Source organism: Heliangelus exortis, chromosome 1, assembly GCF_036169615.1.
Source record: "Heliangelus exortis chromosome 1, bHelExo1.hap1, whole genome shotgun sequence".
Classification (NCBI taxonomy): domain Eukaryota; kingdom Metazoa; phylum Chordata; class Aves; order Apodiformes; family Trochilidae; genus Heliangelus; species Heliangelus exortis.
The window spans coordinates 135,823,730-135,840,886 of record NC_092422.1 but is presented as its reverse complement, the minus strand read 5'-3'; the positions used below and the strand labels follow the sequence as shown (position 1 = coordinate 135,840,886).

The 17,157-nt window shown below is 46.4% G+C and overlaps 1 protein-coding gene across 5 annotated transcripts in view; it reads left to right on the top strand.

Moving 5' to 3' along the window:
- IQSEC3 (IQ motif and Sec7 domain ArfGEF 3) overlaps positions 1-14,185 on the top strand; it is a 96,687-nt gene extending 82,502 nt beyond the window's left edge. For 2 of the 5 annotated variants that reach the window (XM_071768762.1, XM_071768794.1), the window contains 9 exons: positions 1,621-1,743; positions 2,388-2,554; positions 4,615-4,754; positions 5,576-5,701; positions 6,825-6,924; positions 8,957-9,118; positions 9,920-10,012; positions 10,682-10,725; positions 12,939-14,185. In XM_071768762.1, the coding sequence (XP_071624863.1) occupies positions 1,621-1,743; positions 2,388-2,554; positions 4,615-4,754; positions 5,576-5,701; positions 6,825-6,924; positions 8,957-9,118; positions 9,920-10,012; positions 10,682-10,725; positions 12,939-13,376 (1,393 nt within the window). In that variant the 3' untranslated portion in view covers positions 13,377-14,185. Of the gene's footprint in view, positions 1-1,620; positions 1,744-2,387; positions 2,555-4,614; positions 4,755-5,575; positions 5,702-6,824; positions 6,925-8,956; positions 9,119-9,919; positions 10,013-10,681; positions 10,726-10,808; positions 10,889-12,938 lie in introns of all 5 variants that reach the window. The other 3 variants (XM_071768778.1, XM_071768770.1, XM_071768785.1) reach the window with 3 other exon arrangements.
- Positions 14,186-17,157: the final 2,972 nt, after the last annotated feature.

Sequence of the window (17,157 nt, the reverse complement as noted above, 5' to 3'; positions counted from 1 at the left end):
CTTTGTATTTAAGGGCGGCTTAAAGAAAATGGGATTTTGGCACATGTGAATTTCTTCATCTGTCAGATAGCTTTGGTAATTTGTTTGTGGGAAAGAACAATGGCAGACAGGCAGACAGGAAGGTAAATGGTACATACCAAAGCTCATGAAGAGTAGATTAATTCAGTGTCTTTCTTTGTTAAAATAACTGGTTTTCTAGACAAGGGACAAGCAAAAGGTAATTCTAGACTTCAGCAAAGCATTTGACATGAGAAATTGTTAGCTGAGAGTGGAAGAGAGAGAAATTAGCAGCAGAATCATAAACAGGGGAGAGAATTGACTGAGACAGACATTAGTGCCTACATATTCTGCTGAAATGGGTAGTTGGGCCTAAGGGAGTTTATAAGCAGAGTTTTCTGAGTCTAGTCTTTTGATTAATACTTGCAGTAATGACCTGGACACAAAAGGTAGGACTATGCTAACCAAATGTGCTGAAGCCACATGGGGAAAGTGTTCTTATTTCAAATGACCAAAGTATCATGCAGTAAGAATAAGAAGAAACAGATTATTTGACTAATATAGAAAGTAAGCACTGTAATAATTTGTTTTGTAGTCTTAACAGTATGACTTTTATAATCTGAGAATACTTAAGTTGGAAACAAGAGAAGTGGCATCCCCTTCTTCGGGTATCTGAATTGGCTATGAATTACCAGTTGCAGTGCATCAATCTGAAATGACAAGTGATAGCAGATGGATGAAGTGAAGGATTTCCAGCAGATGACAGGGAAGTATGGCACTGAAATATGGTGGAAATGGAAAAGATTGTGTGGAATGGTGTAGAGATGTATAAAATGAATAGAGGTTCTAACAAATTGAATTGCTGGGGACTCCCAGTGTTTGACAACATGGGAGGTTTTATCCAGCCTTGATATTACAAGCCAGGGGATGTTGCAGTATTATTTCTGTGAAGCAGCTTCTATTTCCTATTTTCTTTGAAACAGCTTCGGAAAGAGAAAGGTAAAGGGGAAGGGGAGGGGGATGGGAAGAAAAAGGGAAAGGGAAAGAGAAAGGGGAAAGGGAAAGGGAAAAGGAAAGGGAAAGGGAAAGGGAAAGGGAAAGGGAAGGCAAAAGGGAAAGGAAAAGGGAAAAGGAAAGGGAAAGGGAAAGGGAAAGGGAAAGGGGAAGAGGAAAAGGGGAAGAGGAAAAGGGAGAGAGGGAGGGTGAGTGGAGGGAAGGGGAGGCGAGAAGAAAACGAAAAGGGGAAAAGGAAAATAGAGAAGGAAAAAGGGAAAGGAAAAGGAAATAGGCAAAGGGGAAAAGGGAACAAAAAGTTAACAGGAAAAGAGAATAGGAATAAGGAAATGAATGGAAAAGGGAAAGGAAATGAAATATGAGATTGATAGCATCTAACATCATATGATATATATCATGGTGAAGAATTGCTCACCTGCTGTGGAATGCAGGAATCATTTATCTGAAATTGCTGCTCATTTAAGTATGATCTGGGCAGCTGTAGTAATTTCTTAGAGCCTCTCCCATGGGTTTCTCTTGGTGTCTGAGTCTTGGCATTTTAGTGAGGGAGGCTGCCCGATGTACTCTGTGGGAGGAGGTACTGATGAAGGCTGTGTCCCCCTCCCACAGCTGCGTGGTGGACGAGATGGACTTCTCAGGCATGGAGCTGGATGAAGCTCTGCGGAAATTCCAGTCCCACATCCGCGTGCAGGGGGAGGCACAGAAGGTTGAGCGGCTAATCGAGGCTTTCAGGTAAGAGAAGGAGCCCTGCAGCCCCACTGCTGCAGCCAGGTGGATGGAGAGAGCACACTCAAGGCAGAAAAATGCAGAAGCCATAGAGTGAATGGCGAGGGACCTCCCTTCCAAAGAAGGTGACCGTGGAGTGGCTTCTGAAGCACAGAGCCCTCTGCACGGCTGCTGCAGCAGAGCCGTGTTTCTGTCAGATGTTCCGTGGCATGAAGGACACAAAGGGCCAGAGAGGCCAGTCCTGTCACCTCTGCTAGCAAAGGGACTTGCTGTTCTTTGGTGATTCACAGGAAGAGTAGCACTGGGGTTTGCAGGGGTGCTGGGTTCTTCCTTTGGTGTATCCAGAGGAGTCCTTTGCCCTTAGCAAGGCAGGCTGGAGTAGACACCTTCTATATTACCCTTACATTCTGACACCAGCCTGAGTAGTCCTTTCTAATCTCACTTGCTCTTTTGGCTCCCAAGGACAAGAAGACTTAAGTTTCAGTGGCCTGGGTAAATTTGCGTTCAGAGCACTGCCAGCTCCTTCTCATTTATGGGTGAAGTGAAAGTAGGAATTTGATCCACTTCTGATTAAAAATGGATTGCCCACCTAGGAGGAGGGGACTCATTCCCATGTTCCATTTTAAATGCGTGCATCCTTCCCTCTGCAGCCAGAGGTACTGCATGTGTAACCCAGATGTGGTCCAGCAGTTTCACAACCCAGACACCATCTTCATCTTGGCCTTTGCAATCATCCTCCTCAATACGGACATGTACAGTCCCAACATCAAGCCTGACAGGAAGATGATGCTGGAGGACTTCATTCGCAATCTGAGAGGTGAGGGTCCTGCTTTGATTTTTTTTTTTTTTCGCCCTCTTGCTGCTTTAAATTCTGCCTAGGTGAAGGCAGCAAAAGCCTAGTAGAGCTGCCTTTCTTCAGGGCTGCTGCTCCCTGTGAGCCAGACATGGAGGGCCTTTTGAGGTGTATTCCAGGATGCTAGGGAAAGGAAAAATCTAAGATTTGTCTTCTTTAGAAAGCTGCCCAGCCTTCTCAGAAACCAACCATTTTCATTGAGAGATGATTTCATCTTTTAATAGATCTCACTGCTTGGAAGCAGTCCATTGTGTCATATTTTCCTTTAGTTCAGCTCCCTCCTTCTTAGACCCTGCTGTATTATGCTAAAGAAGCCCTTCACCTCCTTGCTACTTTGACTATATGAACACATTTTCCTTCCATTCAGTCTAAATATTCCCCTTCTGAAATGCTTGTAATTACTTATAGTAACTGTATGCCCGACAGAGTTCATGCATACATTACCTCTGTGATTTCTGATACATCAGTTTCCCAAATAAATTTTCTTCTGTTTTTCAAGGTCAGTCTTTCTCATCTTGGTAACGGGTTGGTAAAAGCACTTTTTCAGATGTGGTCACAACCTACTCATACATAGAGCCACTGCCTCCTCCCTATTTTTCAGCTAATGCAGCTAAGTATTGTTTGGCCTTTTTGACATTATGTCTAGACAAATTCTTGCCTAATTTTCCTGTCATGTTCACTCCTAGGTAAGCCTGGGTCACCCACTTTACAAGTGCCTCAAATATTGCACATCTACAGTTCAGATGAAGCTCCTTCAAAGTCTAGAATTTGAACTTTTGTGCATTCCTTCTACTTGTTTCTTTGTCCTGACTGCTGTTCAGAAAGTGTCATCTTAGCCTCCCACACCTTCCCCAATTTGTCATCCACTTCTGACTGGTATAATGTGACACTACGGCCCTCTTTCAAGTTATTTCCTGTGATACTGAATGGGGCTGATACCTGCCATCATTCTATTTGATATCATAGCTCATAGCACTGACTTAAAAGAGTTTTTATGCTAACTTAACCTTAGAGTTGCTTGAAAATCTGGCAGTTCATGTCACAGTGATTTCAGCCAACATGAGGATCACCCACTTCCGATCTAACAGGAGTTACAGCAGTGAGTGAATGTCACCCCATTATAGACAAGGGGAGACAGTTCATTCCACACTCACCTGCAGGCCAGTGCCCATGTCAGCAGCTTCACCAGTCAGTAGCTTTTTTCTGAAAAAAAGACACCCAGGCTATGTTTGCAAGGTCATAGATAAGGAAGCCAGGAGATAACAATGCCTCTCTATTCCTCAGCAGTTCTTCACCTGCATCACTCAGGGCAGTACCACTCAGGCCAGGAATCTAGAGGGAAAGCAGGGAAAATCAATATGAAATGACTGAAGGAATTCCATTCAGAGGAAAGACTGGCAGTTTAATTTGTGGTGTCTGGCTCAGGGAGGGGTGAAAGAAAACTTTCCTTCCAGGCTCAGACAGCAAAATTTAGAGAGTTAGTTAAGGAGATGTAAAAGAGGAAAGGGACAGGGCCAAGATAGAATTATCACAGACAAAGGAATGAGAAAGTATTACTCCTAGGAGACATCACAGAAGGAAAACAGTGGAGGCCACCAAGCAAACAGGAGAGCTGATGCTTCCATTGGCAGGAGAAGCAGCTGGATCCCATTATAGGTCTTTTCCACATCTAGCACTTCTGATTATACGAAATCAATGCAGGGATTGCTGCTGAGTGGCCCAAGATATATGAATGTTAAACTGTGACTATAAAACCTTAGGGAACACATGGAAAGGAGCCACCATGCAGAGCAAAGGAATAATGAAATCGTCTGCATTGGCCTTAGAGATGTCAGTCTCTCCTGCTGGCACACTGGGTGTGTTAGAGCAAGAAAGAAGACAGCCTAAAGCAAAGTAATGGTCTTTCCCTTCAGCTTTCCCAGCACTGCACAGTGCAGAGGCAGTAGCTGCCTCTCAGGGACCATCAGCTCTTCCCTTTCCTTTTCCCTCTGCCTAGCCTGCCCAACATTTTTTGTGTTTGACAGGGGTGGATGATGGTGCTGACATCCCACGGGAGCTGGTGGTGGGGATCTATGAGAGGATACAGCAGAAAGAGCTCAAATCCAATGAGGACCATGTGACTTATGTCACCAAAGTGGAGAAGTCTATAGTTGGAATGAAAACGGTGAGCAGCCATAATCCCTCTGTCACCCACTCGACCCTTTCACCCCCACCTCCCTTGCTGGTCCTCTTTTCTGCCTTTTTCCTCCTACTCATCGTCTGTAATACTTTCCTTACTTGTCTTGATTAATTCACTCCTTATTCTCCAAATACCTTTTTCCTTGCTATCTATCTCATTCATTCCTAAATTTGGGGGGGGATCTCATTGGCCAGAGTTTACAGTATTTGGTGCAGTAACTGTTTTCCCAAGAATCTTATTGCAGGTCCTGCCTGCCAGTGTTCAGCGATAGACCTGCACTGTTGCAAACTTTCAGGCATTGCAAGAGTGTAGGAAACTGAAGACAAAGTGATTAGAAAACAGTTTCACCCATCTGCCTCTAATGAGTTCCCTGAAGATTGCTATGGTTGAGAGACCCTCAAATGCAGAGGGTTTCTTTAGCAGTAATGAATTCAGAATTCAAAAACATACATCACCCAAAATGAGGAGAATAATTTCTCAAAGCCTGGGAAATTTGCAGATGTCCAGTGAGGTGAAAGAGGAGGAACTCAGTGACTGGATGCCAGAGGTATATAAGACAGGATGGGTGAGCAAGAAGGTTGCCTATAGCCTGTCCCACTCCTCTGATTTATCGAGATAAGAAAGGCATAGCTGCTATTGCACCAGCAGGAAAAGTGTTGGTAAGGAGTGGTGGTGAGGAGATGATTTCAGTGGGCAGAACGGGTTTGTCCTACTGTCACTGGGCAGGATCGTGCAGGTTGATGGTGGGAGGAGACCCACAGTGTCACCTCCCTCAGCTTCTGTATACTCTTTTGGGTCTTCTGCAGGTTCTGTCCGTTCCCCATCGCCGGCTGGTCTGCTGTAGCCGCTTGTATGAAGTGACTGATGTGAACAAAATGCAGAAGCAGGCAGCTCACCAGAGGGAAGTTTTTCTCTTCAACGACCTGCTGGTGGTGAGTGTGCCCTGGCAATTAGGCACCGCAGTGATAAAACTCACCCTGATTTCTATTAAGACATCTAAACCCAGTCTACAACATCCATTTCTTCCATGTCGCAAGGACAGACCATCTCCTGATCCATCAGCATTTTAAGACACAGCTCCAGATCCTTCACTCTTAAAAACCTACTAAATCTAAAACTCCTCTAACCCTTGAAAAAACTTGCTGTCACATCCCACAGTGTCACTGCTCTCTTGCATGCCTTTTCCAGGTGGAAGATTTGTTTCATGAAAGGGAGACTCATTTCTTTGCCTGTTTGTGCTGTAGTAGACAGAGCCCTCCTATACACTTTAAATCTTTCCTGTCAGACATTTAAAACCATGGCCTTCTAACACTGCAAAAGTGGTAGGAGAGTAGATATTACTTAATGGAGCCCTAGATGTGTCCTGCCACTTTTAGAAGTGTCCTGCCCCAGCAACCTTGAACTGAGTTCAGACAGATACCAGGAAAGTCAGAGATGTATGCTGAAGCTGGAAGGATGCCAAACAAGATGGAAGTCCTGCTGAATTTAATGGCAAAATGAAACAGTGGACGTTGCAAATATAAGGCTGAAGCCACACCCTTTTGTAGCAGCAGAGGACAAGAGAGCTTTCCCTGCCTATACCTCTGCACCCATTGGTACAGTTGTGAACATGGGGAGAGGCTCTACTCCTTGCTATCCCTCTACTACATTGGATAAATCCTATCCATAAAAACTAGTGCTGAGGGAGTGAAAGCCGTGAAGCACTCACATATGCCCCTTGTTCTCTACTCTAAGGTGTTTCTGACAGACTTCACCTTTTGATCTTGCCCTCACTGAAAAGAATTACCCTTGTGAAGTCAGAAATGTGGGCTTTGGGAAGCCAGCACTCCTGGGAGACAGAGAGCGGAGTGGGCCTCAGGGCTGCGCATCCAGAATTTCAGAAGTGTTATTACAAGTGCAGCATGCCAGGCAGCTTTCCGGGCAAAGAGCCTGTCAGTAACCAAGTGTTACTCTCAGAGCTTGCAAAAAGCTTTTTTGCTTTGAGCAGTTTGCATTGTTCTTGCCTCACTGTTCCCCAGAGATGCCTGCCCAATGATGCATCTTTCCCTCCAACAGATCCTCAAGCTTTGCCCCAAGAAGAAAAGCTCCTCAACGTACACATTTTGCAAGTCGGTGGGCTTGCTAGGGATGCAGTTCCATCTCTTTGAGAACGAATGTAAGTCCATTGCTCCTTGGTTGCCTGGAGGGGTTTGGCAGGGAAAAGAAAGAGAGAGGGGGCTGTGTCATTCAGTTTTAAGTTTGCTTCAGGAGATTCCATCAGGGTTAAAAGTGGAGGAGAAAAAACTGAGGATTGGTGCTGAGGAGACGACTGGGCAGATAAGGTGTGATGAGAAGAGGCTCCTTTTACCCCTTTCTGGATTTGAGCACCTGCAGGAAGGCTGAACTTAAGCTCATTGAAGGGTCTGGCTAGTCATGGTGGCAGACAGAGCACTAGTGGGGAGGAATGGGGGAATCAATCCCCAGATATATCTCACTGAGCTCTAAGGAGCCAACTGTAGGTGGAGAACCTCATCGACAAGACTGCTGCTGCCAGCTCTAGCCCCTCTCCTCTCATGCCCAAAGTCACAACTCACACCTCTACTTTTGACACTGATACAGGCTCAGGTGCTGCTGCCATCTCCCTGCACTCTGCCACACTGTGCCTTGCTGAAAGCTTCCCAAGACAGAAGCAGAGCCCTTGGAACAGCACCCACTGAAGCATGGCAAGAGGCCAGCCCTCATCAGACTGACCTTGATGGTCTGGGAATAAAGCTATAATGTGTCATGACTGAGGCTGGTTGTGTTGTGGAGGAGTTCCAGAAACAGGCAGGCTTCTTGGTGCAGGCAGAGAGGCTTCACACCAGTCCCAGGCAAGCATGGCTGATAGCAACTGGGTTTTTTTGTGAGCACCTGCAGAATATGCTGCAAGGAAGGAGGACTGTAGCAGCACTGCTCTACTAAGTATTTTACATCCTCCCTCTATTGGCAGCATGAGTCACTCTTTCAATACCCTACCCTCTGCAGCATGCTGAGGCTTGCACATCCCTATATGTACAAAAGAATCATTCATAATTGAGCATCCCCAGGAGGTACCATCAGAGCTGTGATCAGCTTTCAGGGGTATCATGATTATTCCAGAAGTGCCCAAGGGTCTTCTGGCAAAGCCATCCTGTTGTGTATCCCCTGCAGAGACAGAAAAGGGGGTGTCCTAAAGAGCTTGTGATCTAAACAGATGAGACAGACACAGAGTGCAAAAGGAGGCCTGGGACACAAATGGGGAGAGCTGAGGGCTGGCAGTAAGTAATAAATTGCTTGTTGTCTTGTTTGCTAAAGACTGATAAAGGAACAGAGTGGAGAAGGCAGGCAGATAGAGGAGCAGTGGAGGAGAAGAGGAAGTAGAACAGGGGGAGAGAGAACTTAAACGTAGATAAAGGTGAAAGAGAAGGAGAAAAAAGATTGAGAAAAAGATAAAGATCAGTCATGTGTAGCAAGTTCTCTGCATAATCTCATTCTGCTGCTTCTGTTGGCTGAATTGCCAGGTACCACCTCCTTGCACCCAACCTGATTTTTATAGCACAAGCCCTTTTGTAGTGATATTTTCACTCTCTGGGGATGTCCTTTTATTTACATTCTCATGCATTTTGCCTGTTGGGGAGTGCAAAGTGGAGGGCTGCAAACCCACATCTTTCTTCTTTACCATTCTCTCTGCACAGCACGATATGCTCTCTACCCATGCTGTGCTAACACCCCTGCCATGTTCTCTGCTGATGAAAGTAGAGACTGGGGAGAAGTCCTGCCACTGTGGATGTTAATGGCTGTTCTGGTTTTGAATCCAGTAGCCAACCTCTCCTGATGCATCTCCCACAGAAGAAAAAAAGATTGTTGGCCTATCCACAGTCCTCCTACCTGTGTGCTTAGGTTCCCAGAGCCAATGTTGCACTAAGTGTCTGTAAGAGCTAAAGTGTTCTGGGTTTGGCATTCCTGTAGTACTGGAGACTCTTGCCTGCTGCTACATCTTGGCCATTCTGTTCCCTTAGAGGGCTGCAATGCTTCAGGTTCCTACAGTCTGCAGTATGACAAAGTCAGGGTGTGACAATCCTTTGAACTCATGTTGGAAACTCTCTGTCCTGCAAAAATACCAAAGCAGCCAACCATTCCAGCAAGAATGCTTAATATCCCTTTCTTTTGTTGACACACTTTCTTTACAGATTACCCCCATGGCATCACACTGGTGACTCCGGTTTCGGGCTCAGAGAAGAAACAGGTACTACACTTCTGTGCTCTGGGTGCTGAGGAAATGCAGAAGTTTGTGGAAGATCTGAAAGAATCAATAGCAGAAGTGACAGAGCTGGAGCAGATACGAATTGAGTGTAAGGGCCTCTGACACAATTCACACTCCAATACCATCACATTGCATGTGTCTGCAAGGGACAAAGGGTAAAGGAAACAGGTTCTTCAGGAACAGAAGGAAAGAAGATCAGCAGCAAAAATCTGCACAGGATTGTTCTTGTGTTCACCTATAGGGTGAAAAAGCAGTCAGGCTCTGTGACTGCCCACCAGCAGGAGAAATGGAGGAACATGACTGCTTTTGATGCTTATGAAACAGGGTGCATGATACAGTGGCCTGGAATAGTGAAGCTTAAACTGTCAGACCCAGAAGACTCTTCTCCATCCCGTACTCTGACTATACATATATAATCTGCAGATAGCTGGGAAGTACAGAACAGGTCTGATAGCCTTAGCACAGTTGTCCTTCACTCCAGGAATATCTAGGGAACAAGACGTCTATAGTATACTGTGTCCCTCTCTGACCTGTCTTACAGAGATCAGATGTCCATGTAGTCTTTGATGGCTTTTCAATATATAAACTTATGTGTCAAAGTAACTCAACATCAGTGGTCCCTTCCTGTGCAGCAATAACCTATTCTGTATAAATGCAGGTCATACATAGAAGGTCGTGTGGAAATATACAGATTCCTGTACATATCACATCCTCTCCAACTTGGTTTTTTTTTCTCCTTTGGCTGTTACTCCCTCCTTCCATTCTTGACACTTTCTTGTCATTTTCTTGCATTTATTCTCCTTGCTGACTTCCCACATTGGTCCTTCAATATGCTGGTGTACTTCCCTCCATTCCTCTCCTCATTAATTGTCATGTGTATGTCTTGCAGGGGAGCTGGAGAAACAGCAAGGGACAAAGACTCTCTCATTAAGGACCAATGGAGCCCAGATGGACCTGCAGTCTAAGCAAGGCTCTCCAACAAGTAAGAGGACATCCAACTTCTCTTGGTCAAGCAGTGTTGCTTTTGCAAGTGTGTTCTTATTGATTCCTGTGATAATAACTGCAAAAAAGAAAAAAAAAATAAAAAAAATCGGCTTTGCATCTTTTTGCCTTGAGCAAATAGGGGAAATATGAGGACATATGCATCTCCAGATACCCTAGAAAAGCCATTAAAGTCTCATTACCAGACTGTAGCTGTAGCATCTGGCAAAGAGATGTTACTGGTGGAACAAAGGCAACTTCTGGAGAATCTGGCTCACTTTTTCTTGCCTGAACTGACGCTATGCAATAACTGCACTATCATCTTCCTCCAGCCTCTTCACCTACACCTTGGACCAGCCTGTGTAGCAAAGGCTTTGTGTCCATTCATGGCTTGGCTTGTATTCCAGCAAAAATCAAGTGCAGAGGTGTGTGGATGCCAATTCACCAGAATGTAACTGAGCTCAAGACCTAAGAACAGGACCCCAAAGGTGTCTCCCCCTAACCCACTAAGCAGCTATCAGGTTGCAAGGGAGTCTGGAATTGTTCTTGCAGTAAAGAGTCTTATTTGTACCTGTACCTCTCCCTTTGGCTTCCCAGTACATAGTATGAGGGCTAGCTCTTGACTAGAGATGCAGGCCTCCCAATTGAGATCTTTTGTTTTATTTCAAAGGCAAGAAGGATTTGGGGGAGAAGGTCTCGGACAGCACAGTGGAGGTAAGTAGAGTGCAGAGCAGCTGAGGTAAGTAATTCTCTCTCACTTCAGCTCTTCTCACATTCTCTGTTGTTTCTTTTCTCAGGTTTTAATCAATGCCTCCCCAGCCAGACTGACAATTTTACCAATTTCCAGAGATACAATTAAAAGTTACTGCTAGGACGGGTAATACAACTTTCAAATCCAAACTAAACTTCAAAGCATTTTCAATCCTTTTTTATAACTGTAACATCCCTCATGGACCAAGCTCCCAAACGCTGTAGACTAACCCACCCCACTGCTTACTGGGAGACTGAGAACCCCACTAAAGACTTCCCTGACATGCTAACTCCATGCAGCATCACATGCAAATTCCTCGCAGTCCAGCTTCCCTGCACAATCTCTGCAGCTCTGTCTCTCCACCCCCACTTGGAGGGGTTTAAGCATGGCCTTTGTATACTGGAGACTTTCCCTAGAGCTTCACCTTCCTAAGCAGGGAGCTTTGCTGTCCTGTGTACATCTGTCTTTGCAGGGATGTCTAGCATCCAGTGGGTTGCCTGTTTCTTCACAGACACCCATACTCCCACTGCCTGTGAGGAAACAAGAAAATGAGATCTTCACACTGAAAAGCTTATCTACTACTTCCTACTCTCTCCCTGTTTGGAATATGTCTATTGTTCTGAATTTACCCTTTCCTGAAGTAGTTCTTTCCTCTCTTGTCACATTATATTTACTTGAAGAGTTCAGCTTCTCTGTGGGGAGTGGGTGCTGCTTCCTTTCCCTGAAGAGCACCCCATATCCCTGCAGACACCTCCTTCCTGGGGAAGGTGCCTCTCCCAGCTAGTTCCTGTTCCTGTTGGGAGGAGTGTTTCCTTGTGGAGAATTACTTCCTTGTATCCTAATGTCATTAGTACTTCATGGCCCAGCAACCAGTTTTTCCTAGGGGATGTTACACTGCCTGAAAAAATACTGATGCAAAATTCTTTCCTGCTGTGCAGTGAGTCTAAGCAACCCCCATGCTTGAGTAGGGACAGGCTGTTCATCCTTGTCTCATCATGGTGGGAAGTTTGGCCACTCCACAGCTTCTCAATTGCTGGCACTGCTGCCCAACATGCCAGACCATCAGGACTGGTGTCCCACTGTCCCATCTGCCCATCTGTACCCCTGCCTAGCTGGAAGTGCCATGACAATTTGTAAGCACTTTTTCCTACCCAGGGTATGTCACTTGACTGACATTCTGTTTTGAACTGGCAACTTTGCTCTGGTTTGGGGTCTCCATTATCCCATATCCTCACCAGGAGGAACAGTAACTTCATCCATTATTCAGGAAGCACCATTTTCCTGCTGTGCTGCCTCCCCCTAGGGACATCCATTCCAGGCCAGCTTCTCCTTTTCAAACTGGACTCAGTGAGCTCCCTTATTTGATTCCATTATCAGCATCTCTCTGTGGGGACCCTTATGACCTCCTGCTTCCCTTCCCCCTTTCAGCTTCCCAAGCAATACTCTGCCAGCAGAGGAACATTACCGTTTCTTTGAGATTATCTAATCTGCTGCCATTTCATCATGAATTTCTTTTATCATTGTATGAGCTAGATGGGCATTTTTTCTTTCTTTTTTCTTTCTTTGAAAATCATTTCCTTTCACTGACAAACCATCAAATGGATCAGAGGGAGCTGCCTTTTGCAAGAGTATGTCAGATTTCTGCTTTTTCCTTTGTAAACAGATTAGCCAGTCATGTGGCGTGCCTTCCTCCTCAGAAAGGCAGGGAGCTGGGAAAGGCTTGAGTTTCTCTGTCTCTCTCTGTCTCAGATTCAGCGACCGTCATTTTGCTGAAGCACACAACCTTGATTATCTGAAACCTTGCTGTCTGGTTCCCCTCTCCCTCATGCTGGTGGGGACGAGGGCATGACCTCCGAGGTCTGTTCACGACCATGAGAATTCACGGAGGCTTCCACATGTAGAGCTGGCTTGCATTCCCCGTGCCATTTGGATAATTAAAGATGCACTCCATTTGGGAATGTATCTTGGACGTGATGGAAAGGACAGGGGCACTTAGGCCTGGATGGGGAAGAAGGGGCTATTGAGGGGGGCTTTGCAGCCAAGAGTGTTACCTATTCTTTTTTATTTTTATGGAGGGGGAGAAGGTTTCATGCATGTGAGGGGTCAGGGCAGCCAGTAGCAGCAGACGGGATGAGTCTTGTAACATTTAATGCTTCTTTGGCTGTTTCTAAACTAGGTGTCAATTCACAACAGGCTTCAAACGTACCAGCACAACTCCGCCCTGGGGCCCGAGAGTGGAATGCAGCCCAGCACGCGTCTTAACGTGCCGCGGGAGCGGCTGGAGACAGCACTCATGCCCTCGCACCCCGCCTCGGCGGGGACACTTGTACAGTGCCAGCAGATTGTCAAAGTCATTGTCTTGGACAAGCCGTGCCTGGCTCGGATGGAGCCGGCGCTCAACCAGACTCTGACGCGCTACGTCACCTCCGACTCCTGCACCTCCACCCCCTGGCGCAGTATGGGCAGCGGGCTCCCCGGGACCCCCATGAAGCTGGTCCATCAGCCCCCCCTTCCCCCTCCGCCGCCTCCCTACAACCACCCCCACCAGTACTGCCCCCCCAGCTCCCTGCTTCAGAGGCGCAGGTACTCCAGTGGCTCGCGCAGCCTCGTGTAGCCACATCACCAGCACCAAAACAGCACAGACTTCCCCGCTTCCCATCCCACCGCCTCCTGGGGCCCCTTTCTGCCTACAGAGATCTAGTTTGTGATTTATTTTTTAGTAAAAGAAGAAAGAAAAAAAAAAAAAAAAAGCAAAAAAGCAAAAAAAAAAAAAAAAGCTGACTGACCTAACTCTTACCCCTCAAGATGATGTTAACTGAGGAGCCATCTGTAGAAACTACCGACCTACACGCTCACACATCCTCACATGCTGCCAGCCCAGCTGGCCTCCTGTGGTCCTGCTGTCCCCATGTAGCATTTTGCTGCCCTGTCCTGAGAGGCTTGATGACCTGCTGCTTACTAGGCACTGTGTCTTCCGTTTGCTACTCCTCGACCTCCTGCCCTGCCTTGCATTTACCTGGCCATAGCTTTGTACCCATCCCTAAACTTCGCCAGCCTCAGAGAGAAACGGACTCACCCTTGCCAAGGACCGACCTTGGGGCACTCCTGGGGGTGGAGTTCCCCCTGCCATCACTGCTGCTGCCTGCTAACCTGGAACTGAGAACTTGTACCACTTGCTGTGCTTTCTCCTCATTGGTCTTCAAATATTATCTCCTTGCAGCAGCCAGATCCAAGCGAGGGAGTGCAGGAGTGAAAGAGAGCTTGAGAGGAGGAGAGACTGCCCTGAGCTGCAGTACAAAGCAAAGATGGCCTCACTCTGAACACCAAAACTCACTCTGTTGTTATATTGGAGCATTGTACCAGAGACCTCTGCTGAGACCTAGCAGACCTCATCACATGTAAATACACCTGTATGGTAGCGTATGTATGGCGCATGCTTACTAAAGGAAACACCAAGCAGTTCTGAGGGAGAAGGAAGGGATTAAGTCCAGGGATCTTCCTGGAATGGATGAATATTTTTCCAAAGAAATGGCACCAAGAGGTGCCCTCCCACCTCAACACACGCATACACAAAGATTGTCTTCTCTAGCATAAAACACACACACCTCTGCTGCCCTCCTTCTAGCTGGCTTTGTCTTTCCTGCCACCTGCCTTTTTATATTCTGAAAGCAAAGCCAAGTGTTACTTTCACCTTCTGTGGTGGATGATTCCTTCACTTGGGCTCTTCCTCCTGTGTTAGATTGAGTGGGCTTTTTTGAGACCACCCATGTGTGGTCCCATCTGTATCTCTTGCCCGGCTATACTTTTGCTTCTGTCAGACTTTCCTATAGGACACCTGCCCAGATACCAGGCTCCAAGGCCTCTTCTCCTCTCTCCTTCCCTATCTCAGCTTCAAAGTGAGGGGCGGGGAAGATCCTAGATAGAGTTGACAGCTCTGCTCTTCTGCTTTATTTGGGACATTGATGTGAAGGAAGACAGCATTAAAAATGGGTATATATTTGATATATTTTTAGGAAAAAAAATCTCTTGGAGCGGTAGGCAGGGGAAGGCATTAATTAGCTTAAAGTCTTTGGTCCCACTCATTCACTCAATCTCCCTTCAAGTCCTAGGAAGATCAACTTCAGGGTTTTAAAATAGGACAGAATGCCTTTAGGGCCTTTAACTTTTATTTTATTTAAGAGGGAAAGAAAACTATGTTTTTCACTCCCATGCGAGGCTGACACATGAGCTGAGTGCTGATGATACAGCCGTTAGGTAAGGAGTGAGCGGCATTGTTGGAAGTGGAAGGAATATTCAGAGTATCAGGGGCAGTGAAGACAGATGCAGGAAACTTTTTTTTTTACCTTATGAGGTAAAAGCCAAACAGCAATTTCCTTAGGGAGATTATGCCAGTCTGTTCATCTCTGAGGCTATTGCTGGTGACAAAAACCATAGGGAATCAGGGACTGGCTCCTCACGGTGTTCTGTGGATATCTGCTGGCTGTGCTGAAACGTTCAGATGAAAGTGTTCACATATTCAACTCAGCTGGGGTTAGGGAAATCATACAAGGGTGGGGGCGAAGCCCTCCATGATAGGAACCTGCTTGCTTCCAGGTCCCCTTAATTCTGAGCCAACCCAAGTACCAACAGGTCTAAGTCATTTGCATAGCTGTTTGGAGTAGGGCACTAGGTTGCTGCTTTTGTGCACAACAGCAAATGACCAGGAGCCAAGGGGGACAGCCTCAGGTAGGACTGTGGAAACAGAACACAGAAAAGATTGTAAGAAAACCCTGAATAGAAGCCCAGTCTCCCTCCAGACTAGAGAGGCTTTGTTCTAGCCAGCCCCCTAGGGCAGTGAGGGTGCTGCACATCCCAGGCAACTCTCAGTAAGACAAGAGGGCATGGTCTTAAATTGTGCCGGGGGAAGTTCAGATTGGATATTAGAAAGAATTTTTTCACGGAAAGGGTGATCAGACATTGGAACGGGCTGCCTGGGGAGGTGGTGGACTCTTCGTCCCTGGAGACATTTAAAAAGCGACTCGATATGGCACTCAGTGCCATGGTCTAGTGACTGTGGCGGTAGTTGTTCAAGGGTTGGACTCGATGATCTCTGAGGTCCCTTCCAACCCAGCCTATTCTATGATTCTATGAAAGCTGAGCCCCAGGAGAGGTTCTCACCCCCAGCCAGGACTCAGCCTTGCACCCTTCAGCCAGCTGTGAGGCACAGCTGCTCTGATCTGCTGCTGCCTCCCTCCAGGGGGACACTCTGCCACCTTACTGCAGCCAGGATCTCATCCAATTTGTCCTTAGCTTCCTAGGAAAGCATATGTGTGGCATCTGCCATTGTCTGGTAAATGTAGTGTGTATAGTTGGTATCCAGGGGCCACTGGCACTGCCCTCCCTTTTCAGTGGTTACTTCACTGAGTGGGATGGCAGTACGTGTTTGTTTTTTTCCCAGAGTGCAGTGAGGCACTGAAGGTCTCTCTCTAGGTTAAAATAAATAAATTAGATTTTACTTGACATTTAACACGAAGAGACAACAACAAAAACCTTAAGGTACTCGATGAAATAATTTTTTCAGGTAAAATATTTATAGCAATGTCTATGAAGTTCCTACAACGGAAGCTTGCAGCTTTAATAATTGATTGGGATAGCTACAGGAATGTACAGGAGAAATAAGGAAGTTTCCATGGGACTCCCTTCTTTGTTCTGGATGAAGGATGGAAGAGAGGTAACTGAAGTGCTGAGGTACTTGAAGCACAGCAGTCTCTCAGGGTGAGTTGGCTCCATTTCCCTGACCTTGCAAAGGCTAGCAAGGCCTTGAGCTTTGGACAGAGAAGCAAATATAGATAACCCTTGCTGTCCTCTAGCCTGCTGGCTTCTACATCTTCTGTCAGGTTTGGCTGGAGAGAGACCAGACTGCCCCATTCCGGGTTGTTGTGGAACAGGTTGCTCTAAATTCTACTTTGTAGCTGAGCCCTTCAGACTTCACTTCAGAGTGCAGATTTTTTTTCCTTGAAGGCTGGTCTCTAAGGATGACGAGCACTTTAAAGCATGTCTACACCTCATCTGATCTATTGTATTGTCTGCTCTCACAGCCCTCACACATGCAAGTAGGACACAGAGGCTCAGTGTAGCTGTAGTATTGCAAACAGACAACCTTGCACATGGGCTGATGGTTGATGTGGTGCGGGCTCAAAAAACTGTGTCACTGACAACATCATGAAGGACAAAATGTGTACCACAGCTCACCTGGAGGGACCAGCCCAAAGAAAAATCACCAGCTCTTGACAGCAGTGATTCTGGGTGTGAACCTAGCACAATCTTTCAGGTGGTGGGATCAGATGGCAGGGAGCTGCTGCAGATATTAGACTGACCCAGATGAAGCAGTGGGTTTTTTTGCTGCAAATCCATCA